Here is a 27,848-nt window from a genome sequence, read left to right as displayed (position 1 = left end):
CCCCTCGCGCCGCCCAGCGGGCGAGGCGGCCCAGGCCAGGCCAGGCTGGCGCGGAGGCGGCGCGGCGCGGCCCGGCAGCCCCGCGGAGGCGAGCCAGGGGCCTTCCCCTCCCGCTGGCTCGCTGAAGTGCCCCCTCGCCGCCCTCCAGGATGTGGAAGCTGGTGCCCGCCGCAGGAACAGGTGAGCGAGGCCGTCGCGGCTCCCGGCGCTTCCCCCGCCCGGCCTGCGCGGAGCCCCGTCCCCGTCCCCTCCTCGCGGGGGGCGGGGGGGTCGGCGCGCGCCCCCGGCGGGGGGAGGGGGAGCGGTGCGGTCGGGGCGGCCGCGACCGCCCCCGGGAGCGGGGCCGCGCCGCCACCTGGGCGGCCCGGTGTCACGGTTGGAGACTAAGGTTTCGTGGCGGTCACGGGCCTGGCCTCCGCCGTGCTCCCAGGGCAGAGCCGGATCCTGCCCGGTCTCGGCAAATGATGGCAAAAGCCCTTCAGTTCTGGACGCTTTCCCAGGCCTGCGCTTGCGTTTCTCGTCACGCGGTTCTCGCTCGAGCCCAGCGCCCTGCAGGCCGCATGCTCCGGTGTGTTTAGTAAGGCGCTCGTTTCTCGGTAGCTGCTCTGTGCCTCTGCGATGTCTCCCGGTGCGCTGCAGCCGTGGCCCAGGTGTCGGAGAGCCGCGCTCGGACACCGCGGGAGCAGGGCAGGGAGGCCGCCTTTTCTCGTCTTGAGCCCTTTCTGTATAAAGAACAGTCGTATCACCACTCGGTCTGCTCTTTATTTCCTGAGCCGTAGTGAGTGAAGCTAAGGATGTTTGGCTTCGTTCCTGGTGGCAGCAGGACCTAATCCTATTGCAATGGACTGAACCATTCCTTATGGCCTAGGAAAACCCCTGAGCAACAGCCGAGACACCGGCCTTGGTTTTGTGTTCAGGAAGACCAGCCTGCAGTGTTTATATTTGGAAAGCTGTTTGCACAGCGCTAATGACTGGAAATTAATCTGTAATTATTCATCCATCTTCATCAAGAAGAGTTTCTGGCTCACTGACCAGTAGGTAACGCGCACCTTTTGGGCGTGCTCAAGCCATTCACTGCTGTGCTGTTGTGAGGCCTATGTGACAGATACCAAAGTGAACTAAAGCAAGTTCAGGCTCCGACCTAACCTAAGTGTCAGTTTGATTGATGTTCCAGAACTTCAGATGGTCATTAGGGGATACCTTTCATCTGAACCACTTTAACAAGTTATGCACCCTTAAAACTTGTATTTTAGAGTAGTTATATCATTGTCTTTTTTTCTGTGTGTAAAAATTAATCTTTAAGAAGTAATAAAAAGTTAAGAAATAAAATTTTAGACATACTGCAAACTTCTGAATGGTTCCTAAGAGCTTTTGGATGTTTTGAGGGGGAGGTTGTGAATTGATTTTTTTTTTTATCCTTTTGTTTATTTTCAGGAGAGCCATATCGACTTTTAGTTGGTACAGAATATGTTGTTGGGCGCAAAAACTGTGCAATTTTAATTCAGGATGATCAATCAATCAGTCGAAGTCATGCAGTTCTGACAGTAAGTCGTCCTGAAACAACCCTTGTAAGTAGCCAGCATTTTACTCCATTATCAGTACACTGTGTGTGTGGATGATTCAGTCTACCATGACTGTACACTTCATGTGTATAGTCGTGGTGTACTTTCACTCCATGTCATTAATTCCATGTTTGCTTAGAGGATTGTGGAAATACATATGTCCCAAGGAGACTTAGCAAGCAGCACCTTACTATCACTTAGTTGTAATTTCTGCTGACATATTGAAGCCAGTCAGTGGGAGTTTCATTTTTGTAACTGTACATAAAATTTGAAAGAAAATATATAAAATGTATTTGTTCTTGTTAATAACACAAGCAGTGGATAACTACATAGCAAAATTTCCGAAGAGCAAGCTGACTGTTCTCACTGGCTCGTGAACTTGGGAAACATGACAGCGTCTAACCTGTTCTTAAGGCATGCTGGTGTCACCACACTCTGTAGCTTGCAGAAGACTAGCAGTGCTTATAGGAGGAAGTAAGGGAAACACCTTATTGGGCACCATAGGTACCAAGTGACTTGGGCATCTATGCCAGGGTTGAACAGTAGGTAAAAGCATCAAAAATAAGTCTCAGAGCCTTGCTAAATCGTGGTAGCAAAAAGGCTCTGGACTAACCTTACGCAACCTACAAAAATACTGGATGTAAGAAGTACTAAAGCTCTGAAAGCTAGAAATGTATGCACTTTTCCCCCTCCCTTTGCAGTGGAAAAAAAAAATGCATAGCCAGCATCATTGTCTGAAATCTTTATTTAGGGTAACATCTTGATGGCTTTTTATTATCTATCGACTGCTTTATTCTATAATAACAGAAACCTGTTTCTGATTAACAAACAAGGCTTATTTATTCTTATTTTCAGAGCCAGTCTCTCTCAGTCCCTTTATTAACGATAAAAGATACCTCCAAGTATGGTACCTTTGTTAATGGATCAAAACTGAGTGGCACTTCAAGGACTTTGCAGTCTGGTGACAGAGTCAATTTTGGAGTCTTTGAGAGCAAGTTTAGGTAAGAACTAGTTACATTAATACTAAAATACCAATTAGAAAATTACAGCTTTCAATTGGAGTATTTTAGCACATCATGTAACTTTACAAGAAGATAAAACAATAAAAAATTCAAATTATGAGTTTTTAGAAAGCAAAGGAGAGAGAAAAAGTATTATTTATTTATGTTCTGCACCTGCTTCTGACATTAAAATTGTTTTATAGTAAAACATTGGCTTTTTGGAAGATATTGCACCATGTACACTGAGTGCCTTCAGACTATCTTAAGCAAAGAACAAAGTTTTAGTTAAGGAAAAATAATCCTAAAACAAACTGTTCTGAAGAAGGGAGGGAAGTTTAGGGGAGGGAGAGAGTTTTGCTGAGCTCTTGTCATCTGTTGATCATGTAGTGAGAAAAGAGCTGAGATAGCTGGAGAATGCTTTATGCAGCACTAGCCCTTGAGTGCTGTTACTATGATTTATGCCTGCTTCCTCTTCAGTGAACACAACTTACTATTAGTTTTCAAATTTAATGTGCTAGCCAGTGCTATCCCTGCAAATATATAGCGACACTCCTTGAAGCAAAGTGGCAGGTAAACAGCACGTTTACTAAAGACCACTAAAATCGGTATTAAGGCAACCAGAAGTTGGCTTTTTTTTCTTAAAATTTGACTATTTTGTTACTGCTGCTGTTTTACCATTAAATAATAGCAGTATTCTTCACCACTCCTTAACAATAATTTACTTTGGATGTTTTAGATAAACATACCTGAAATTACCTCTTACGCTTGTTCTTTGCAGAGTAGAATATGAATCTTTAGTTGTCTGCTCCTCATGTTTAGACATCGCTGGAAAAACTGCTTTGAATCAAGCCATCCAGCAGCTTGGAGGCCTTGTAGTGAATGAATGGACCACCGAGTGTACTCACCTTGTAATGGTGTCAATAAAAGTTACTGTTAAGGTACACAGAGCTTTTGAATATTGATTGAGTTGCTTTGCAGTTCTCCTACAAATGAGAATGGTTAAATTCTAGACCTGCTCAAGACTGTGGCAAAGATTCATTTGACTTTAGTTAGACAAAATTTTCCTTTACAAAGCAATAAAGACTACTCTTTATTCTCTCTCTCTTTATACTCTTTATTTTCCAAGTTTAGGAGGAGATGTATGCTGATGGGAGGTTGGAGGGAAGAGAAAATGAATAAAGCTATTTAAATAAAGGAGAAAGCAGGAAGAGGATGGAGAAGGATAAACATACATCTCTGTGTTTCAAAGCCAAAATGTCATTTTTAAATGAACTAGAAACTGAAAAGGAGAAGTTTTGTTTGAAGACTTACTAAGAGAAATGAGAGAAACTTAGGTTCTAAAAACCTTGCCTTTTTTCCCCCCAATGTTGCTGTATTATTTGTAGAAAAGCCAGTCTATCAATAAAAAATCTGTTTCCTCTTTTTTTTTTTTTTTTTAAATTGGCCGGTCTCTCCTTATATTCTATTAAGTTTCTCCACAGTTCAGTTCCAGAGTCCCTGAGTAGGAGAACTGAGGGCTTTATCAGAAGGGGTGAATCTTTTCCCACTGTGCTTCTGCTGACTCTCCTGTGCTAGCTATACCTTTCATGCATCCACACAGTAATTGGGATGAGAGAACTCATCTAGAGGAAGAAGTAACCTTGCAATGTAAGAGAACATATTTCTTGATCTAGTTATGTGAACGTTAATGCCAGTCCAATGAGGGGCTGAGAATAAGTCGTGGGGTGGTAAAAGAATGAAATCACCTTTTTTTGGTGAGAACCCACATGACTCTGCTTATTTGACTATGGAGCTTCACTTCACACCCAAATTAATAGAATCACTCACAATAGCATTGTTGTAGGTCTGTAAAAGAAAATCACCTAATCAGGTAGTATTTACTTAATTTTTAGTCTGTATTTTAATAACCATTCTAATTATTTGCTGAGCGTGAGGTTTGATGCTCACTGGGTTGTCATTTCTACTGGTGTGTTTGGTTTTTGAGCAAAGGACAGATTTCTTATTAGTCTTCTCATTCCTCCATGTCTTCCTTTTTTCTTTGTTTTTTTTTTTTATGTTATGTTACAGACAGGTTAAAGGAACCACACTTCATTTTGGGAGGAATTTCTAGCCTTTTGAATTTGCAGTTCACTTGCTGTACTCAGTATAATTGTGTACAAATTGGATATTAATGCTTATTTAGCCACTGTTTGATTTCTAAATACTCTTTTTCATAAGCTATTATGTAGGACTTTTCTGTGCCCTCACCGCCAAAGAACATATTGGTATTGTTTTGTGGTTTGGAGCTTTAGTTCTCCTTTTGAAGACTGCTGATTTTAATCAGTTGGCTTATTCGTTTTCATAACTTTGGTCAACGCAGCAATTAAAAAAAATAGATTGTTAAAAGCAAAATTAGCACATTTCTAGACAGCAAAGTCAAAGTTGTATTCATTTGTGCAGCATTTTCCACATTTGAGATCTTATAAAGCTAATGTCAGTTGAAGCATATTCTAGATGAGTTTTTCAATGCAGTAAATATATTTTCCATCTTTTCAGACTATATGTGCTTTGATTTGTGGTCGACCAATTATAAAACCAGAGTTTTTTGTTGAATTAATCAAAGCTATTCAGTCCAGACAACAGTTGCTAGCTCCTGAAAAGTAAGTATCATATTTTCAGTGTCACAGAATTAAATTATTAAATAATTATACATTTATCTGCTTAAATTTAACAAACTATGTGAATTGCAATAATTTTAGTTGCAGAAGAATGCTTAATATAAAACACATTTTAATATTCTGGCAGTCTTCTTGCTTTCATCTCTTGAGTTTATGTTTATAAATCTCTGTGTGTGTGTGTATATATATATATATATAAAGTTAGCTCTTGATATATGTGTAGAGAGGTTACTAGCTCTGCATAGGAATTTGTTTTCAGAGCTTGCTATAGCAATCTATGTGGTAGTATGTTTGAAACAACCTTTAAACTCTTTTGAGAGTTTAAAGATACGTTAAAACCAAGAAAATTAGATTTTTATAAAATAAATATTTATAAAAGAAAAGCTTATTTCAATATGAAAACATATTTTCCCAGTATGCTGTTAGTTTCTAACTTCTGAGTTTATTGTAAGCTTTGGTCAAGACAGAGTTAGCCTGACCATTAAATTCCCTGAAAAAGCAAGTTTTTTATTTTCTGACAAGAGTTGAGGTGAGACTAATGTGCATTGGACTTCATTATGTGAATATAAAATACTGTTTTCAGGGTTAAATTAACTTGAAAAGGTAATTCTTATGTTGGAATAAATAAATATTGCAGAAGAGCCCTTCTGGTCACTTTCTCCATGTAGACAAATGTAAAATAATCCCATAATTCTATGAGAGAATTTCACCTGAGCCTGTAATGCAGCCATTTTTACCATGAAGAGAGACTGTCTACATTTTTTTCTTTTTTTTTTTTTATGAACACATGATTTATGCGGGTAAGAAATTCTCATCATGTGTTCTTTTAAAAAAGTAAATTCCATAGGTACTTGTTCTTTAATCATTTCTATTCCTTTCATGCTTTCAAAGACATAAAAAAAAAAAAAAAGGACAATGAGTGGAAGTGGAAAGAGTACTTGGCATTTGGAAAATAACAAGTGTTGAGCCCTTATGTTAGTTGATAGGGAGAATAATTTGTGAAGTAAAATTATCTGAAATGCATTAAAGTCATTAGGATTTTTCTGGATGAATTGTTTTAACCTGGTGGATACTGGATACCAGACCCTTGAGGTGGGTGAAATGAGTGGTGAGGAAGAATAGAAATAACTTTGTTGCTTTTTTTTATTTTATATATATGTGTGTACATATGCATATGCATACACGCTTGTATGCTTACAAATCTATGTGTATGCATGTCATGACATAGAGATTTAATTAATTTTACTTAATGGGTCTGATAATAGCCATTGGTAGAATAGTTAAAGGAGGGGGGAAAAAAAAGGGCAGCTAAACAAACCTCAGTGGTGTACACATGGTAATGGGAGCCGTGCTGTAGAGGATTCATGATAACCTATAATTGTTAGGTGGTAACTATATTTCACAGAATATAACAGTGCCTTGTTAGAACAATACAGGTGCCAATCTGGAGCGACTGGTAGCAAATATTCTTTAGTTTCTAGATGCTGTTTTACAATTGCAGAGGTTTATGTAATATATCAAACTGGTCATCTCAGAGTTTCTCATCTTTAAAGCTCATTTGGTTTTCCACTTCAGAAAAAAGGGAGAAACTTGGTAAACTATAATTTTTCCTTCTACTTAAACTTCTGCATTGTTTTTGAAAGCATATGAGAAAACTAACCAGAAACTACTTTGAATCCTGTCTGGAACACTGGATGTCAGTTACAATGGTAGATTATTTATTGATTTTAATATATTTCCTACAAGCCGTTGAAAACCAGCCATTGGTTGTGTGATCTGACATTCACTTGTTCTAGTGATATCTACCTGTAAGGCTACTGTTACTGTGTTAACACTGTTTAGGCTCTTAAAACCAGGGTGCACATTGTCCATTCCTTCAGTATTAAAGTCTTAAGAGCAGACAGTATAATTCAGCTGTTAAGTGCTCCCTAAAATAGAATTTGATGGATATGTTTCCCTTTTTTTTAACATTTTTGTTAACTATTAAGACCCTCAGAGGAACTGAGCTCACTAAATGTGATTGACACTAGCAGTATATCCATTATTTAGCTTTCGAAGAGATAGTTATGCATCAAGCAAAATGAGACAGTTGGTGTAATAAACATCTATATTTAAAATAATTACAGTATTTCAAATGGATGATCTTTTTAGAGCTGACCCAGGCTGGTACATCCACATGACACTACACAACTTGTGACAGTACTATTGTGGATCTGAAATAAGAAGGACATATTGGTGTGGTAATGCAGAGTGACACTGTCAATTAAACCTTGATTAGTACTATGGAACTAAGCCTAAATTATCTTAGTGTTAAGGAAAGATAATCCTAAAGTTCAAAAACATTAAAACTTTTTGGCTTATACTAGGACTTCACAGAATTGCAAACCTGCAATTAATATAATGAATGTGGCTTCTTATTTGAGACTTTTTATCATGAAGTATTTTACCCTAATCCTCCAGTACTCACTGGAACCTAAAAGTTTGTTAATGGCTAAGTGCAGCCCTATATGTAATGACAGGTTTTATTGCAGCAGTTCAGTGTATGTGGTGCCGGGCTTTGAAAAGGTAGAAGGGTGACCGAGTCCTTAACAGAAACTCATCATGAATCAAGATCTTCTAAATGAAAGATTCTAGACTGTAGCGGGGCTTTTCTGGATAGTGGTGTTGCTGTATCCTCAAAGGAGAACAAAGAACAATTTTGTTGAGGGGGAGAAGGAAAAAACAAAGGCGAGATGATTGTTTGAAGGTTGCTGCCGAAATTCAGAAAGATAGGTTTGAAATGTGTTTCTAGGGAAAAGGTAGCTGAGTTTTGAAGTAATGCAAACTGCTATTTGTCTATTTGTACTCATCCTTTTAGTTTTTAAAAATGGCCCTGTCCCCTATATTTATTATAGGTTAATAATTGCCTCTGCAGGGCTCAATATCTGTAGTCTTGTGGCCTAGTAATGGAAGTACAGAGCAGAAACAGAGTTTGTAATCAAAGGCTGAATCTGAATACTGTTTATCTGTTTTTATTTGACTGATCCTTACCTCTATCATGATCATGATGATAATACTGCCAGAAATAATGTTGAGATTATGCATTAGTGGAAGAAATCAAGTCACACTGATCAGTAACAGTTCTTGCTGTGAGATTCTCTCTAGGTTGTCTTTAACATTTTTTTTACTGATAAAGGACCACCTCTATATAAGACAGCATACAAATGGAACCAAGAATACAAATCATTATAGCAAAGCTTCTAGGAACAAAATTCTTGAATTTCTGTTGTAGCTAAGCAACATGGAAAAAAAAACAAAATCAAAGAGTGGCTTCTGTAAAAATGACAAAAGCATATTACCTTCATATAGATCCATTCATATGGCTTACTTGAATATGATGGCAAACTAAATAATACTATATTCCAAGGTTCATCTATAGCTAAATTCATACCTTAGAACAAAGGAGTCCTATGTTATGGGCAGTATCTTAGCTTCCTTTTTTTTTTTTTTTTTTTTTTTTTTTTTAATGGAAGCAATTAAAGACTTATGAAAAAAGACCGTATTTTTTTTCTGGTCTCTGATGCTTCAGTGGATTAAAGACTTCTAGCTAATATGGTAAGATATGTTGTCAGTAGCATGTGAGATACTCTTGAAGCTGTGTAACAAAAATTTTCAGTCACTTTTTTGTCACTAACAGAAACTTTTCAATTATAGGAAAGATTTTTCTCATCTTCAAATATTTTGCGGTGCCAAGGCAATAGGAGAGTTCTCTATTCTCCTATTAAAAGACTTTTAAAAAGCCTTCTATTTGTTAAAAGTTACTTGTAGATTAGTTGGGGGTGTCCTAGTTGCAATTTTTAAGTTCTTTAACAGTGACAGTAATAGAGACTTCTAATGACTAAATATTCCTTATTGCATGGTGTGTTTTAGAGCCCCCCCCCCCCCAAAAAAAAAAAAATTTTTTTTCTTTTCTGTCTAATGAAGCTTATACCCTTCTATATAATTACTTGGTTGACTTGCAAAGAGGAAGACTCAGTGGAAGATTGTTTTTAATTGCAAATGGAACTCTTTCTTTTTTCAGTTTGGGGGGGTATTAGGCAATTCATTTGGCAAATATGCTGGCTTTTAATAGACTGTCGCATTTTGACTTGGCCAAACAAACTTGCTTTAATTTACTTTCTTCTGCCTCTCTGAGGGGGATGAAAAGATATTCTTTGGAAATTATAAACTCTACTGAAAGATTGAAACTCAAGAAAAGACTGGCTAGGAAATGTTTACATAAGGAGTATTGTATGCTCAAATTCAGTAACATAGTTATGTGGACTTCAGAAATGTTGACTTTGGAGTTCACTGATATTCCTTACTAAGATCTGAGTTGCTTTATTCCTTAAGATTAGTGGAATTTATAATATCTATTTCAGCATCAAATGAAGTAATGGAAAAATATTTTTGTAAACAGACTTGAGCAGGTTGCTGAAACTTACCAAATACTCATTTTTCGAAACATGAGGTTCATGTTGGTTACCAATTTCAACTGTATATGTAAAGCTTTAGGAATTAATTGAGAAAAACACAAAATAACAAAGATTATTTAAAGCTAACTGTAATATTTTAGTGCATTTTAGCCAATTATAATTGAATTGCATATTTGAATGCAGTAAAAAATTTATGCACCTATGCATGTGTTTAGCTTTAAGTCTTAATAATCTCTGAGGAGTGTATTGATGTGCTTATGGATGGTGGAACTACTTATATAATGCATTTTTTTTCCCCAGGAATTTCAGTATTTCAGCATTTCAGGGATTATGTTGCATGTTTAGAAACTGATAATCTTTGAATGAATGATTAAAAAAATTAAAAACATTTGTGCATGTATGTATATAATTTCCTGGGTTGTTGACCCCTAAATCTGGCTTATGTGTTCAGCATCTTTCCTTTCTGCATAATAGTGTGAGAAGGGCATAAAATCAGCAGTCAGAATAAAGATAGGCAGATCTGCATGCATCCAGAGTACATGCATGAACTGATGTTTAGGTACAGATGAGGTATGGCTCAGTTAAAATCTACTCATGCTCTCGCTCCTTTTTAGAATATGCCTTTACCTTGTTCTGTCCAAAATGCTGTAGTAATGAATATGTGGCTCAAGGATCCTGTAAATACTATCCTGAAATTAGCAGTAAGATGTCTGTCATACTCCATGGGGTTTTCATGACGTCAATATGCTGTCATTAACTGGAGCTGAGATCACTGTATCATTTTGCAAATAACCAGAGTTAGTCCAGAGTTATCACAGGAGACTGTGTGAGATGTTCATTTCTGGTTTGATGTGAATTACATGGCCAAAACTAAAGATTCAGGGTGCAGTTTCTCTCTTGCCTAATCTTTTCCCTAGCTGCACTCCTGGTCATTTTCTTTGCATTGAACAAAACAATTATGAAGCTGCAGAGTGAATCAGTTCAGTTCTCTGCCCTACCAGAAAGAAAAGTGTATTTGTCTTCTGCCAGAGTAACAGGCTGTCATCTAGTTTGGTGGTGCACAGCTGAGGGTTTTTTTGTTGTTTTGGGGGATTTTTTTTTGATCTGAAGGAGGGGTGGCAGTCTCCACCTGAAGGACAGAGGAAGCAAGATGACCATTTCTGTTTGGAGTTTACTATTAGCTAGAGTAAGTGCAGAATGAGATTGCAGACTCATTTATCAGTATTGTTAGTTGATAATGTACTGTGGTTGCTTAAAGTAGATAAGCTGAATACATTCCTAAAAGTGTTGTGCTTTTTAGCTACTGAAGTAGAAAATCTTGGTCTTAGCTTAGATATTGAGAAATGAGAGGCTCTGTTTCCTTTTCCAATATCTTGAGGAGTATTTATATAAATAGTTTTAACAGAAAGAAATGAATTATTTTATCTTTAAAGCTTTCCTCTGAAATAGAAAGGAGTATTAGTCAGTATTGATGCGTAAATCTGAATTTCATAACTCTAATTTTCTGTTCCTGCAGCTTTTATCCTCCGGTTGATGAGCCTTCCATTGGCACTGAAAAACTGGATCTATCTGAGCATCATGAAAGGAAAAAGATATTCAGTGGAAAAACTTTCCTGTTTCTAACTGCCAGGCAGGTAATTGGACTTTGCATTCCAGAAATATTGCAGGGCAGATTAGCACAGTTTCTATTCTCTGTGGATTCACACTCATTCAGGGCTCATCAGGATATAAAGGTTTCCATATATTCATCTTTTTACAAGAAAATGGCCTACGTAAGATGAAATATACTGGGAGAACCTGAACACACTTGTGTTAATGCATCAGTGATGAGCATTATGCTGATAGTTTAGCATACTTCTAAGCTCACTGCATTTTAATATGTTTTTTGTTTGTTTGTTTTAATTGCATTTTCTTTAGCACAAGAAACTGAGTCCAGCAGTTATTCTTGGAGGAGGAGAAGCAAAATTGATGACAGAGGGAAGAAAAGAAACTTCTTTACTGGTTGCTCCTGAAGTTTGTGTTGTTGATGTTGGGCTGACAAACTCACAAATCCCAGGATCTGAGTCTATGAGAAACTGGACTGATTCCATTCTGACTGTTCTGCAGAGGTGAAGCATTGCTCTCTTTTACTGTGATAGGGTAATTTCAGAATTTTTGTTGTGATTTAGTCATGGTGTTTGCATTCTTAAAGTGTAGGATACTTAGAAAGAAGGCATGTTTGTTATTCGTTGCTTTAAGTACTTAAATAATGTAGTAACTATAATTTCTTGGAACAGGAAAGAAAGGATTTGACTGTTCTATGAGTTTGCTTTTTTTTTAAAGAGGATCCAATTCTACAAAAATTAATTGTAATGAATCTGCTTTGTTAAAACAATAATTTTTGAAATTAGCAAGTTTTTTTAATTCTACTATTTAAAAGAAGTTAAAAATGAATATATTCTAAAAATGGGAGCTAGATCATCTGTGTTGATTTTGAGTAAACGTACATATTTATTTCACAGAAAACAGGTGAAATGTCTCCTTGTGGTCATGTCATTTATTTCCCTTTAAATATATGCATAAAATGTTTTTGAAAAGCAGCTTCTATTTAATAAAAAGTTTTTTGTTTTTAAGAGAACGGGCTATATATTTATAGCATCATAAAAATACTACCATCTGTAATAAATAGTGAAAGAAAACAAAACCCCAGCTCTGTAAACCTAGTAGGTAAACACTGTCTAGTTCCCCTGAATTTCCTGTAAAATATGGGGTGGGGGGGGAAAAACCCACTGCGCTTACGCCGTTCTCACGGCTGTAGTGCAGAAGAGATGTGTCTGTGCTGAAATCTGTCTTTTCAGAAGTACTTGAGTCTTTCATGTCACTCTTCTGTTCACATATATTTTTGAATTAATGGAACGCCACCGATGGTTGACTGCCCAGTTCTGTGATCAAGAAGAGAAAGATGCATTTGCCAGATTACTGGGACTAGGCAGTAGCCATAGCAGCAAGAAACATGGAAGTTCCTGCTTATGGGACAGGAATATGTTGGTGGACAATTATGCTGTCTTACTGTATTGTGGAAAATTGTAGTGTAGACTGATGATTTTGCATGGAGAGGGAGTGGAACATTTTGTACCATATCATATTTTTGCCCATCTGCTACTTCATCTTTGAATCTGTATTGAGAAGCATTTGTTTTAGTGGTTTGTCTTAATATTATTTATGTGTTAATAGCAAGGATCTAAGGGCTATTCCTGAGGCAGAAATTGGATTGGCAGTTATCTTCATGTCTACAGAAAGATACTGCAACCCTCGAAAGCAGCCTCATGACAAAGGTAATTGGAGGAAGAGTACTAAAAAGTTAACAACCTTGAAGAGGCAGTATTTCTACGACTGTGCAATCCTCTTTTTCTTTTCTTTTTTTTTCCCCTTGGCTTTTCTTTTTTTAACAAGACCACTAAAATAGAATGACACTGTATGAAAAATGTGTGCAAGTCTGAATTGTAACTGAAAAGGTAACTGTTCTTTAATGTCCTTGCAATAAACTACATTGAAAACTATTTGACCTGTAGATGTAAACAAAACAGTAGAAGATCTAAAATTAGCTTAAAAAGCAGACATATAGTACAATGACCTGTAAAGGAAAGGATTCTTTTGTGTTTTTGTTTGTTTTGTGAATCTTCTGAAGTTCATGTTTTTAGTGGCCACGGGATCAATACTTATGTAGTAGTTTGTGAATTCTGTGCTATTCTAGCTTTTACGAAATGACTGGGGTCGTAAGGAAGTAAAAGATGAATGTTAGAAACTAAGAGAATAAGAAATGAATTCATTTGTAAAGGTTTGTCTTATTTATATTAGGAGAATTCCTCCCCTGCCCCCACTCCCACTGCAAAAACAAACATAACCTTAAAATAACAATTCAAACCACTGAAACAGCATTTCCACATTTGCTAAAGTAGTAGTTCAGGGGCAGACATTTCAAGTTTTGTTTTGAAGAGTAACTTGTATTTGCTAATTAATAGGAATAAAAATGTGTGAGAGACAAAGTTTTTGTTTTGCTGTTTCTCTTGTCATGTTTCTTCCAAAATTGTTAGTATGTGTTTTGTTTCTATAAAATTGTTGAACAGAACATAATTTAAGATTATATACATAACTACTGACAAAGTGTTGCATCCGGTAGCAAGTCCTTAAAAAGCTTTAAAAAACTTAAACTAAATTAAGAACTTAAACTTGGAAACTTTAAGAAAAAAAATAAAATGGAAAGCAAAACTTTTGCTTTTCATATAAGAACATTACTTATTCAAAAATGTATTTCAAAGAGAAAGGTGTACATACAGAACTGGCAGAGCCCCCTAAAATGGGTTGTTTGAATAGAATTTTTGTTTGAATACCTTTGATCTGGGCCATTGTCCATCCAGTTAATTTAGAAAACAGTATAAAAGAAATTGATTCTCAAAGTAAACTTAAAGATATTGACCCTGGAGACATCCAAATAAATTAGAAATGCTGATTCTTGTTTCCTGTTAGATGATTCAATGGGATAAAAATGAAATTGATGGTTTCAATTGCACAAAAAGGTTGTATAGCAGGCTTTTAAGTTAAGTATGCTCACAGTTTATTTTCTAAAAGGAAACAAATTATAGTGTTTGGGGGGTTATCAAGAACCTCCATGTATGTATGTTAAAAATCAAAGGGACTGTAAACAAGACCTCTTCCTCTGATCTTGTCTCACAGCGATGAATGGCAAGATGTGTAAGATGTAGAAGCTCAAGAAGGAGACCTAAGAGGGTCTGTAGTTTATTCAGTGTACAGTGTTAGCAAATAAGAATGAATTTTAGAGTGTATAAATAATGGGTTATAAAAATAATGAAATTGTCAAAGAAACCCTCAGAATTAGATATAGAAAAAAATGTATGTGGCTGAGAGATGGGTGGCAATTAAAAATATGTATCTAGAAGCATGGTGAGACATGTGAAAATGGTAAAGGTTAGTATCCTTTGACTTAAAGAAGGCATAATTGCATGAAGGCAAGGAGAAGTGCAAACACAGTATAAAAGAGGTTGTATAGCTGGGCTCTTCCTCCTGTTCGACAGAGCAATAATGCAACTGACTGAACGGAGAGCAACAAACAGTGTCTTAAGGCAATCCCTCACTGTGGTGATTATGAGCACCTTGGCTGTAGAGAACATCCTAGTCTAAATGAGATTTTTTTTTTTCTTTAAATATGAAATAGTGATTCTCTCCTATTAGGAATACATATTAGAGATCATTATGAAACACTAAATGCAAACTGATATTGGATCTTGTGCTGTGTTTTGCATAAAGTATTCTTTTTTTTCTTTTTTTTTTCTTTTGGTAATTAAGTCCACACTAATATATAAATTCCACTGATCCTTCATTTTTTTTAATCAGTAAAATTCCATAGCTTAATTTAGTGCAATTTTTAACTAAAAATAAATCCCAGAATCTGTCATTTAGAACTGTTTCTGTTTGTTTGTTTGTTTTTAATGACTGAATCTGGATGATCTCATGATTAACATAGAGAAAGAAATTGCATGAAGACTATTTTACTAAAATTTCACCTGGTCAGTTACCAATGATGGTAATGTGATAATACATGCAAAGAAAACCAGAATGGATATTAACCTTTTAATTTTTTTTTTCTTGTATTGATCTTGCAGCTGCAACTAAAACTACTCCTGCATCAGCCGCTCTAGGGCCAGGCATTTCTCAGAGTTTGGCCGTGGCTGAAACCATAGTGCCAGCTACTATGGATAATAGCACAGTATATATAGCTGATACAGAGCTAGAAGAGCAGACATGGTAAGCGTGAATGGAAATAGTTTCTAAGCTAATGCTTGCAAATAAAGTAAACTTGTGTGGCAGAGGAACTGTATGATTGCCGTGGACAATGATGTACAGTGTCTGAAATGACAGTTACTAAATTTCTGTCACTTGTCTGCAGTGAGCTAATTTCTGCTTTCCAGTAGAATAGATAGATTTCAAGTAGATGACAGAAAATATCAGGCAGGTCTTTTGACTCTTTCAGCTACAAAAGTAGATACTGCATATCTGACTCCAAACCTGTATTCAAAATTTTATAGCCATTTAATGATTATTACAGTATTGTATCATAGCAAATTTTACAGCTTGTTGTTAGCACACTTACATTGTTTGTAAGTATGTTCAAAGTACAGGTACAACTTTAAGAAGATGATATTCTACTGTGTAAATCTGTGGTAACTTCTTGTGTGCTCACCTTTTTTTTTTCTGTCTAATACAGTATGGAGACAGTGAAAACTCCCCAGATGGACAGAAAAGAGAAAATGGCTTTCCAGGATATAACCACTGTAAAGGAAAACCCTAGTACAAGTGGCAATGTAAATACAGGAACGTTGATATCTAGAATGAACAGAACATCTGGATTTAGCCAAAAAAGTCACCCTCTCTCACCATGTAAATTTTCAGAAGTGGGTAAACCTAGAGAGAGTGCTTTGCGTCAGCAGTCTAACTCGATTACAAATTACTTCCAGGTAGCTAGAGGGAAAAGGTATGTTGAGATGCTCTTGCTGTTACGTCTCTCACTATTGTGTTGGTGCTGTTTCTGAAAATTAATTTTGGCTCAAGGGTGTACCTTTTATTCAAAACCTTATTTCTACGATAGTTAAGTCTGTTATTTATGTTCGAATTTCACAATACAATCAATAAAACCCCAGGAAGCTATTATGTTGCTGATGCAGTTAATCATATTTAAAGATACTCTTTAAAATTCCTTTCTTTTGTAATTTCTTTCTGGCTAAGGGAAAGAACTGAAGAAAGAGGAGAAACGTCTGTGCCTAAACTAGCAAAATTGGAGGAAAGGTTGTCACCTCTTTCGAAGCATACTCAACCCACAGCTTCATCAGTGGGGAACAGCGAATCAGAACAGTATCAAAAGGAAAACAACATTCTGGACCAAAAAACAAATTTTGCATTAGAAGACACAGGTATAAAGCTTTTGAGAGAAAGTGGCAAACCAACAAGTGATAAAATTGACAATAACGAAAAGCATGCACCAAAGAGAAAGGAGTTGGATGATTTGTCTGAAGATACAGAGGCGCTAGAAATTGTGTTTGGAAGCAGAGACCTAGACTGGGAAGATGAAATGGGAGGTCCTGGCCAGAAATCGCAAGGCAATATACGAAAAAAAAGATGTTTGGAAGCCAAAGGAAGCAGAATTGAAGAAGTAAATGTGGCGCAAAGAGAGGGGAGTAAAATACTGGTAAGTTATTTACTCAGGCATTCCTGACCTTGGAAGTTACAACTTCATTAGAAGGATGCAAATAGCTCTTTTAAAGACAAGGCTTTCTGCACACAGAAAGCTGCTTTATAAAGCTTTTTTTTGCTTAAACCTCTCAAATCATTCTAAACTAGAAATGGATGTAATGTAGATATTATCTGTGAATACTTCAGTGTTGCACGTATCTAAATATGGGGTTTTTTCATTCTTCAGGACATGGTTTCTTTGTGAATTGAAAGTTGCTTGTATTCTGATATACATATATATATATTTTTTTTTCTATCTTTTTGCTCAGAATAGTATAAGAGAACAGCAGAATATCTTCCTGGTCCAAGAATTTAAAAAATTTTTTAACTATAATACTATTTTTACTTACATAACCTTTCTTACATTTGCTTGGCTTCTTCTGTTGCATGCTATAGGAGTGTCCAATATCTTTCCAGTCAGAGGCTCTCTGGAGGTGTCACATTAAGGATTTGAATTCCCTTAGGCAGGAATTTTAAGAATCTTCTATGTCCTTAAAAATGAGTACCACTAAACTGCATATATAGAGAGTTGGGTAAGCTTTTCTGAAAGAATGTGTTTTTAATATTAAGCAAACAAACTAAAAAGTTGGAAAGTTTCCTGTCAGGTCAAAATAGGTGCAAATCCTCTGGGTATGAAACATGGTTGTACTTATCACTTGAGAAGAAAGTTTTCTTTTCCTGGACTGTTTGTATGTATTTTAGTATCTAGAAATCCCTTATGGTAGTGAAGAACTTTTTTTTTTTTTTTTTTTTTTTTTTTTTTTTTTTTTTTAATAATCGTAGCCTTTATTTGAGTATGGCAGTTTATTTTAACAAAACTACTGCAGTGGAGTTAAACTGATGCTTAATATGTCTTGATCCAATATACACTTGTCTAATGAGTTTTGGTTTTCTCCTTTAGAAATAGGTTTCACTGACAAAGGAATTCTTTCTTAGTAAAACACTATTCTTAGAGTGTTTTTTTTTATTATTATTATTATTTTTTACTTTGTAACATTCTTTACATGCAGTCTCTGTATATTAGGCTCTGGGCTGATGCTCTAGATGGACTACACTTGTATGCACAACAGTATATTAACTCACTGACATTGCTAACTAACGAAGTATCTGTTTTAGAGAGTTGTTCTGAAGTTTTGTAAACATATTACTTGAAAAAGCCAAGATCCCGGCAGCAAAATTTGGCTCATATTAGTATGCTGTAACCAGGTGCTGAACATTGAATACAGAAGTTCCAAAATTTTACACTTTTGATTTGTACAGCTTTAACAGAGCTTAAATATTCTGATTTCATATTCATTCATCAGTATGTGAATAGTAAAATTTAACTTAAAGAGCTTAAAACAAATTAGAGAGAGAGAGAGACTAAAGAGGAAAAGAACTGTGGCACTTTTTTTTTTTTCCAAGTCATGGAAAGCTTTCTTGATATTTTTAGTTTTCTTGATATTTTTTTGCTTGCGTGTTTGTTCTTAAGAATAAGGTAGGGCTCTAGGAGAAACCAAGGAAACAAGGGATGCTGAATTAACAAGTAGCCACATTATTTAAAAAGAAAAAAAAAAAAGGGGAAAAAAAGGCCCCAAAACAGGTTTGCAGAAGGCAATGATGTTGAGAGCCCTAGCAAAGTAGCCTGTTAAGAGCAATGAGGGGAATAAGAAAGGAGCAGGTTTAATTTCTGTTTATTTAAAACAAGCAAACAAAAGCTTACTGTCCTGTCAGACTCTTGCATAGTGTAGGCAGTGTTTACATGCTGCAGTGTTTACATGCTATAATAATAAAGGCTTTTTGTTTGTTTGGTTTTGGTTTTTCTTTGCTTCGGGTAACTTCCCATGTCATACAGTAAGGACTTTGCTAAAGTTGCCTTATTGTTTAATGTAAACATTTGAAATTTCTACAAGTTTGAATATATGATTGAGTCACTGGGGTTTGCTCACCTTGGATCGGGTGAGCCATCAGTATTGTCTGCGCAGCCTTCGCTCAGACCAGCTTAGGGCTCTTGTGTGGAGACTTTACTGGGGTTTACTTTGGCTACATGTGAATATAGCTGAGCTCTAAAGGCAGCTTGTTGAGCTGCGGTTACGCTGGGTGCCTGAGCATAAAGGCAATTGGTTGTGTGGACACCGGATACTGTGGTGTAGGTTTTTGGAACAGTCTTTAGAAATAAACACTAATGAACTTCATAATATTGTTAACTTTTAATGTTGGTGACAGGTAAAGTTTTATCTTATAATTGTAGAGAATCTCTTTGATTCTTCCTCTTTGCAGTATCCGAGAGGAAGCACTATCTAAAAGGCCTGACTGTACTGATGGTCTGAAATGGCTGCCTGGATCATTTTACAAGTTTTATTATGGTCTAAGAAAGTTTTGCTGGTGTAACTTCTTGTCAGGATTATAAAGGAAAACAAATCTGTACATTTAACTATTTTTTTCAGATTAACTATGCATACTTAAAGGTTTTTTATTTTTGAGAAAGTCTTCTAATAGCGTTGTTGATCCTGTACAATATTTAAACCAGTTCAATTAATAAAGACCTGTTTTGTCAGATAAATTATATTTCCAGTGGCATAGGCAAGGAGATTTTGTGATAAAGCTCCATAGGAATAATTATATTACCCATTTTCTTCAAGTGTAGGTGTACCTTGCTTATCTGGCATGACAGAGAATGTGGGTAAATGACTCAGTCTACAGAGTGCATAAAACTGATCTGATCATTTCAACCACTGAAAGTAATTTAGGAAATACAAACTTGGTTTTAAACTATGGGAGGAAAGGCACTTGCAGAATGATTTCCTGTCCTAGTAAAGAAATGTCCTTTGGTGCATATGTGCATTTAACATGTGAAATGAAAATGCTACTATTTATATTTGGAAGCTTTTATAGCATTTTTCAGAACCTGGCAGGACTTCAAAAGTTGTAGATATGGGCAAAGCTTTTGCTGCCTGTGTAAGACAAAAACGTGTGAGCAAATAACTGTGTTTTTTAGTAGGCAAAAAATCACTGAAGTGTACCTAAACCCATATAATTTTAAAAGTACAGTGCAGTCAGTTTTGTTACTGTCTAAATATTTATATTTATGTGAAAATGCCTAATCCATTGGAAGGAGTAGAAAGCAGTCTTATGTAATTATGTAGTCACAATTGCATTTAATTCCAGAATTTTTTTTTGACAATATTTTGTCATATAGAAAGAAGATGAACTTGGATCATTTCTAACTTCAGAAAAGAAAAATGAGATCAAGCAAGAGTTGCCGGTCTTGGTAAGGAACCAATCAGTTGAGACTTAAACAGCTTTGAGAAGTGTTAACAAAACACATCTAAATTTTGCTTTTAAAAAGATAATATTTGGGGATCCTGTTTCAGGGTAAAGGAGGATCATAAAGATCTTACTCCTTGAAATACACCTTGGTAAATTTGAATAGTACAGTCTAACTTCTCAGCTGTCTAAGACAGAGAACTGTAGTTCATCTACACATCCATATAATGATTTTCGTTATGGATAGTTAAGATGACTGAAATTACAGAAACCTAATGTAATCTTATTATCCCTTCAATGTGGTTAATATTGGTACTGGTATTTTTGTTAAGTAGCTACTTAAAGACCAGACAAGAATGGGATCCTCTTGTCTGCTCTAAAGAGATCACAACTAGAATGGAAGCGATGGACTGCTGGGAAAACGTATATAACATACACTCATTAGCAGTAAATAGCTGGCTAACTGTGTGTTATAGGTGAGATGACTAAGAGAGGATGAAGGAAGAAAGGAGGGAAGCATAGCTGGGATTGACAGTTGGGCAGAAGAAAAGATGAGGTGAAACAAAACTGAAATGGAAAGGTTTTGAAAGGAGAAGAGACTTGCCAGTCTACAGGGGCAGGATGAACTCTGTTCGTGTGTGTGAGGAGAGCAATCCAGGAAGGGGAAATACTGTGCAGGGATACCGAAGTGCGCTCAGCTTGCATTCAGGGACTCTTAGTTTGCACTTTACTGTTAACTAGCTCTACTGCTTCTGTGCTGGAACTGTTTTAAGTAAAAGATCATTTAACTGCAGTTGTATTGCAGTACTTGGTCCTGTACCACTCCACATAGATCTAGCTTCAAACTGCAAAATGGATGTACGTGCTGGCTGACTTATAAGCATCCCCATGCCACATAAAACTGCTTCATTGATCAGATCCAGCTTAATAGGCAAAAAGTTGTTTAGACGGTACTAAATTTTACATACATTATAAGGCTATACTTCAGTATACTATTATATATTATAAGACTATACTATAGTTTATAGTCTAAACTATAAATCTCTAGTCTAGAATTGAGCTGAAGATGTTCAGCCTTGTCTTCCTTGGAGTCAAATGGAGTTTCCAGTTAAGTAAGCAATCCTGATGTCCAGGTAGGAGGCAGGGTGAAGGGAAGAGAAGTAACTCTTAGATAATAGCTTAATTGCAAATAAAGGTGTGGCTTTTTTACATGGAGTTTTATGTTGAAGCAAAATCCTTGTTAAATGAGGAACCTTGACACTGTGATTATTACTGCAGTTTTTAATAATCCTGTTTTTTCAACAGATGTATGTATGAGAGATGAGCTCCCAGCAATAATTGTAGTATAAAAGGAGGCGTAGAAGTACCTCCATCTTCTGCACTTCTAGCATTGTTGCTGCTTCCCCACATGCCCTTCTGTAGTCCTCATTTCTACCTCAGCTGTGCTCACTGTCATTTCTCTCTAAAGTTTATACTGTTAGAATTTAAACTTTTTTCTTCCCACAAAAGAACCACAACAGCCTTCAAGAGGACTCCAGTAATCTTCCTAGCAGACTTCTGTTGACTGAGTTTAGATCACTGGTTGTCAGCCATCCAAGACCAAACAGTCAGCTCTTTGCAAATACCAGTTACGGGGGACAGAAAAATTTCAAGATGTTCAAAAAGGTTAGTGCATATTTGAAATGGTCACAAGGTGGCACTGTTTTAAATATTTTAAAGTACTACCTTAATATTGTAGAAATTAATTATGAAAAGTTTTTAAAACTTGATAGTAACTATACAAAAAAGCAATTTAAATAGCATGTTATATTTTGAGCCAATATTTTGCTAACTGACTAGAAAAGTACCAGGCTGACAAAAGCTTACCTCATGTTAGGTTATTTGGATACTTGTGCTCTCTTATTCCAAGTTTGTTATTTGAGATAAGTCCTTAAGTGGTGCATACCATAATCTAAGCTAGAATCGTAACTTCAGGTTGTGCCTCCAAAAGCTCACTGTTTTATTTTGCAGAAGACCTACACGGAGCATATGGTGAATCAGTCTTGCATTTTATCTAATGCAAGACTAATTTATCTAATTTTATCTAACACTGTATTTCCCAATAGTACTAAAAACTGGCACCTTATGAAAGCAAGATTATTGCTTGCTTGGCTCTTGGAGCTAACTTTAAGAAAATCCTTTGGTGGTCAGTGTAAAAAATATCACTTAAGCTCATATTAAAAAAATAATACAGTATGGTATAAGATTACTAAAAATGTATTTTAATTAAAAAAATCAGAGAGTGTTAGTCAAACAGTGCAACTTTAAGCTTTCTGGGAGTATGCTGTCACTTTCTGATGGCACTTTAAACTTCTGAATAAACCTTAATAATATTTTCTTTCCCACCTTTTTATAATAGTTACTCATCCATTCTGAAGTAAAATAGCATCTATTAGTAAATATCAATTTCTAATGTTTTTGAACTTAATTTAATGTACTACTGTATTTATTTAGCAAATGTAACTTATCAGTGGTTTTTTTTGGCTTTGGGTTTTTTTTGGTAAAAGGAGGTAGTTAATAGCTTGCTGTAGATACTTCTTTAACTTCAGTCTTGTTTAAATACCATATCTGGTGAATTTTTATTCAAAGAAAGAAAGACTTTTTTTCATGATATCTCAGTAGACTTTCTGAATTTATTAAAACAGACCTTTTACTTGCAATGTGCTTGCATTGTAATTGTAAGCACTTTTTGTCAAACAGGTAGCTTATCCAGGGGCAGGACAACTTCCATACATTATTGGAGGATCAGATTTGATTGCTCACCATGCTAAAAAGAATTCAGAGCTGGAAGACTGGTTAAGGCAAGAAATGGAGGTAAGGAGTTCTTTCTCAAAGATGAACAAAACAAAACTTGACTCCTCTCAAGTGGTTGCACCAACCTGTGGTCATTTCTGAAATATGCTTAAAAAAACAAGAAACATACTTCTGATGAAAGCTCACAGCTTACCAACTAATAGATTAGTTTGTATAACAGTGGCCAAATTTGAATAGTGAAATATACTATCCATCATGAATATGGAGTAGTTGGAGAAAAGTTATTTCTAGAGGAAAAACTGTGTTAGTACTGGACTATATTGCTCTTCTGTATTGTTCATTAGCCTCATTAAAATCAAATATTGAATATTCTTATTTTGTCAGGAACAGAATCGACATGCAAGAGAAGAATCACTTGCTGATGATCTCTTTAGGTAAGAGTTTTGGTTGTAGTTAGAAGCGTATGTTTTACATCACATCTTTGAACAAATTCCAGTTTTGTAATAGAATACTCTTTGACTATTCTTTTCAAAATTCCTTGTATTCCCATGACTTGAATATACACAAACTGACTTTCATCTTCTGTTTTTTATGCCTTAAATTTCCAATTTCATTCAGACTTGCTACAGTTTCTGAAGAGAATGTTCTCAAACAAAATGTTGCTATGCCCTGTCTCATATGCACAAACTTGACTGTTCACATAAGCTGGACAAGACTCCAGGGCCAGGTTTTCTGCCATCAGTATTTGCCAGAGCCTGATGAAGTGGTTTGATGTTACAGCTAAGTCAGTCTCCTGAACTTCTAATCTGGAACTCCCAGCAAAAAGTTTTGGGGCCTGACACTTCCTTCATGCTGGCTATGGCACTTGTCTGTCCCTCTGCTTGAGTCACTTGAGGGAGCTAAAGCCACAGAAGAATAGTTCTATGAAAACATTATTGGCAGGACTGCTTTCTTTTCTGTTAAGGTCTCTGACTGAGCTAATGACTCCCATTTCCAGAATTTAAAACAAAGATTTAAAAAATCTTAAATGCCTCATTATAGTCCCTGTGTGACCCTTATCTTAGAGTCCTTCCTAAGCTGCTTTCAAAGCCATTCACAATAAAAGAGATCCTGTCTATTTTCTGTGTTAGAAACTCCCGGAATGCCTTACTATCTCTCCAGTCTTCAGACTTCGGTAGCATTTTTACACTTGTCATGCTATGTTTACCAGTTTGGTTTTCTCCTGACAGTACTAGAGTAAAACTCATCAGTCCTGTCTTAATCAGTACTTACGTCACAGGAGCGTGAGTGGTTTTTTGGTAGATCCAGGTTCCCTTTGAGATACTACTGTTTGCCATAAGTCTTTACATTACTCATCTCTAAAATATAGTCTTTTTCACCAGTTTTCTTTCAGTAACCCACGCTTCTGTCTTTCATCCCAAATAATCCTATTCAGTTGATTTCTTGTCCAGTTACTGTCAACTGTAATCCTGTTTTAATGATTTATAATCACTCTCTCATTAAAAAAAAGTTCTAAGCTGTTTGCCCCTTTATCAAGCTTTTACCTCTGAAGTACAGCATTTAAATACATGAAAGTTATGAAAACATTTATAAAAACATTGTGCAGCTTGATTGTAGTGCTAATCTAGGATTTTAATGAGTTTAAAATATTTTGATTAGTTCTAGCCTTTCAAAACACAGCAGTGGAAACTTAAGTCAGTCATACACATTCATGCTTAGAAAAACTTTTTACCTCAACTCCCATTTGTTTAGGATAGTTATACGTACAGAATTTTCCACAGCCAAAAATGTTAAAACATGCAGATCAATGTTCAGCAGATTGTAACCAAATTTTGTCCTTAATCCTGAGTGATATCATTTGGCATAATGCTAGTTTAACAGTTGCAGTTTCCCATGAAAACTGCATTTGAAGATGAACCCAGAAACACTTCTGCAGCACTCAAAGGTAAAGATGAGTTGGAAAGAAAAGCTGTACCCTCAATTGCTGCTAACTCAGTACATGCTGGGATAGAGGAGGATGGGAAGGCATATCATACTTTCTGTTAAGTCCATAGATCAAACGGATTATGCTCAGTAATAGCTGTTTGTATTCATCATTCCCTGTTTATAGCAAGCTCTTTTGTTTCTCTGTGCCTTCAGTCACAGTACTGGAATCTTTGTGCTCCTCTTCCCCTTTCAGGCCATAGACAATGCACAGTTTCCTTTCTCACATAATGTTGTTTGATTTCTTTCTGTCTGGAAAACATCATCCAGGATTCATTTAACAAGGAGAATGGTTGATGGGGGTGAGATGGGGCGTTACACAGAATGATGTTCAGGACTGCCAGTGTCTGCCTCTCCATAGAGAGCTGCAGACAGGGTTGAAGCTGTGGGTGCGCTGATGGCAGGGTTGCATGTACCATCCCCTTCTCCCTTCTGTTTATCTGATTGTTTGGAGGTTTGGTTGTTTTTTTTTCCTCTCCTCTCTCCACAGAAGTACGATTTGGTGTCCAGAACATCATCTTAAATGTTAGAACTGATTTGTTACAAAGCTTTAGCAATAAAGTCAAATAAATGCTGTCAGACTGAGTATAAGGACGTTGTTTTGGTTAGAAAAAGATTTAACTTTCCTTAGTTTTTATATGTGAAGAAACAAGCCACCACTGTGTGAATTTTAGCATGTTAGTCAAACACATGGGAGTTCAAAAATGTGCGTTTCAGTAGAAAAACGTGTATGGTGAAGAAGGATGCATTTGTCAAAATCAGTATCAAAGAGACGTGATACCATATATCAACATCTGTAAGAACCATTCATAAAATTGTAGTGCATTAATAGCTTGTAGTTAATGATAGAGCATTGCTTTCAAAGGATACGTATTTCCGTTCTACCAGAAGTGTAAGAGTTGCATAGCAACAGCAGTGACTTCTAATACCTTTCTAGTTAAGTGGTGATGTAATTTGGCTCACAAGTTATGACATTTTCATGTCTAAGCAAAAAAAGGATCCGATGAATGAGATCAGAATTAGTGGAAGTAAAACTGCCTGATCATTCAGTTGTGTGTGTAAGGTATTCATGTGTGAATACAAAGCATATCAGATTTTCAAAGAAGTGACACAGGATTGAGGGTGGGGAAGTGATGCACAAATATATAGAGAGAAGGCCAAGGGATAGCAGGGTAGATTCAAACTATAAACCTGTTGCAGTAAATCAGATAAATATTTAGTATCCAGAAAGTAGATATAAATAACTAAAAAGCAATTGGAAGCTATGTAAAGGAGAAGGAAGGGCAAGGAAATGTTTTATGGGAGTAGAAGGCAGCAGAAGGGTTTTCTGCATGAGTCATGGCCAAATGTTGTACACCACTGTGAAAAATTCCCTTGCTGCACCGCACCCCCCCCCTTTTTTCCCCCCCTCCTCTCTTAAATGAAGAACTTGTATTGAGACACTGCAAGCTTGGAGAAGTTTGTTCATGCATCAAGTAGATTTTAAGTAACTAGGAAGTTGATGGCACAGGTTCTAGCTTCTGCATCCTTCTGTCAAAGGGCAGCTACCATAGTTAATCAAAGATGTGCAGTCCAGGAAAGAATTGAACACCATCCAATCCTGTTGTGAATGCATAATAAAACTATTATTTATATCACATTCTTAACTTTGAATATCATGGGGTTTTGCTTATTTATGACAAAATTTGCTTTTTCTTACAGATACGATCCTAATGTGAAAAGGAGAAGATAAATTGTGACCTGAATTTACAGTACTTCTCTAGCAAAATCTTCTTTCTGCTGCTTATAAATGTTTGCTGATTACAGTGTGTAATATATGCATATACATGACCATTTGAACTACATATTATTGTAAGACTTGTTTTTAAGTCTTGCTTTTATTAAAGGGGAAAAAAAACCTAGTTTCTTTCACTGTTTGGTACTTATGGATTAGGCATGTTTTCAAGACCTTAAAATTTTTGCTTCAAAGTAATGGAAACTTCAGTAAAATACTGTAGGTATTTTAAGATTTCATTTCAGACTGTTTCTTTCTATTATTTACTTTTAGTTCTGTTATTTGGGGTGGGAAGAAACTAGCATCAGGCTTTTTTCTTCTTAATTTTAATTTTTAATTACAATTTTTTAAACTCTTGTTAATTAGTTTTTTTTTTATATTGTCACTGTATCGTTCTGATGTGGGGATTTTTGAAAACTTACAAGTTACACAAAGCTTTAATAAATGCTTTGTCTACTCGGACACAAGTTTAATGAGCTCAAACTTCTTCCCATTTTTAAAGCTGGTGACATTGTTATTAGCCGGCCACCAGTTTTGTGTGATTACAGATACTGAAACAAATGCTTTAATTTTAAAAACTCAGTCACTTTTGCCACATTATCACTCTTTATATTTTCAGTATTTGTTTGAACAGTCTACAGTTAAATCAAACACTCTTCTAAACTCAGAAAAAAGATACTGTGCCTCTTTAAAATTTTGCAGCAGTAACAAGCAGTTTAACTTTGGTTTCCTGGGAAGAGAGAGGTGAGTGCAGTTTCTTTCTCTGAAATGTTTTCTTTCCTGTGCAAATAGAAAAGAGCAGTGTTTGAAAATAATTGTTTAAGAGTAGAAGAGGTACAAGGGAAGCCCAGAAGCTACAAGATGACAACCATCAGATTTTTGTATTATTTATGTACTTTCCTCTAGTATCGAATGAGAAACAGATACCCTTATACCTTCCTCAGAAGTGAGAATTCTGATATAGCATTGTCTTTTATACTGTAACCAGTTTTCATTTGTAATGGGTCTTAAATTAGAAGGGAGGAAGCTTGATGGAAGGGTTTGATGGTTTCCAGGTGCCAAATTAAAAGAACAGAATAAAACAGTATTTAAGA

At 36.1% G+C, this 27,848-nt stretch overlaps 1 protein-coding gene across 3 annotated transcripts; it reads left to right on the top strand.

The window, feature by feature from the left end:
• Nucleotides 1–20: 20 nt before the first annotated feature.
• NBN (nibrin) lies at nt 21–27,848 on the top strand. 3 transcript variants are annotated; one of them, XM_067290270.1, is made up of 16 exons: nt 21–180; nt 1,435–1,568; nt 2,418–2,563; nt 3,342–3,501; nt 5,099–5,202; nt 11,191–11,308; nt 11,592–11,782; nt 12,888–12,988; nt 15,335–15,476; nt 15,937–16,203; nt 16,455–16,914; nt 20,137–20,208; nt 21,714–21,869; nt 22,944–23,057; nt 23,382–23,431; nt 26,682–27,848. In XM_067290270.1, exons 1-16 carry the CDS (start codon nt 150–152, stop codon nt 26,710–26,712), a joined length of 2,277 nt encoding a protein of 758 aa, XP_067146371.1. In that variant the 5' UTR covers nt 21–149; the 3' UTR covers nt 26,713–27,848. The 3 variants fall into 3 exon arrangements, with proteins under 3 accessions (XP_067146371.1, XP_067146372.1, XP_067146373.1); XM_067290271.1 differs by lacking the exon at nt 20,137–20,208; XM_067290272.1 differs by lacking the exons at nt 2,418–2,563; nt 3,342–3,501.

The sequence above is a fragment of the Apteryx mantelli genome, chromosome 2 (genome assembly GCF_036417845.1).
Source record: "Apteryx mantelli isolate bAptMan1 chromosome 2, bAptMan1.hap1, whole genome shotgun sequence".
In the NCBI taxonomy this organism is placed as follows: Eukaryota; Metazoa; Chordata; class Aves; order Apterygiformes; family Apterygidae; genus Apteryx; species Apteryx mantelli.
This window is presented reverse-complemented; position numbering and strand designations above follow the sequence as displayed.

Excerpts from the sequence above, each read along its gene's own strand:
- NBN (XM_067290270.1), top strand. The coding sequence starts at position 150 with ATGTGGAAGCTGGTGCCCGCCGCAGGAACAG. Across the intron at positions 12,989-15,334 it reads AAAGCAGCCTCATGACAAAG|CTGCAACTAAAACTACTCCT; the intron begins GTAATTGGAGGA and ends TTGATCTTGCAG. Across the intron at positions 15,477-15,936 it reads GAGCTAGAAGAGCAGACATG|TATGGAGACAGTGAAAACTC; the intron begins GTAAGCGTGAAT and ends TGTCTAATACAG.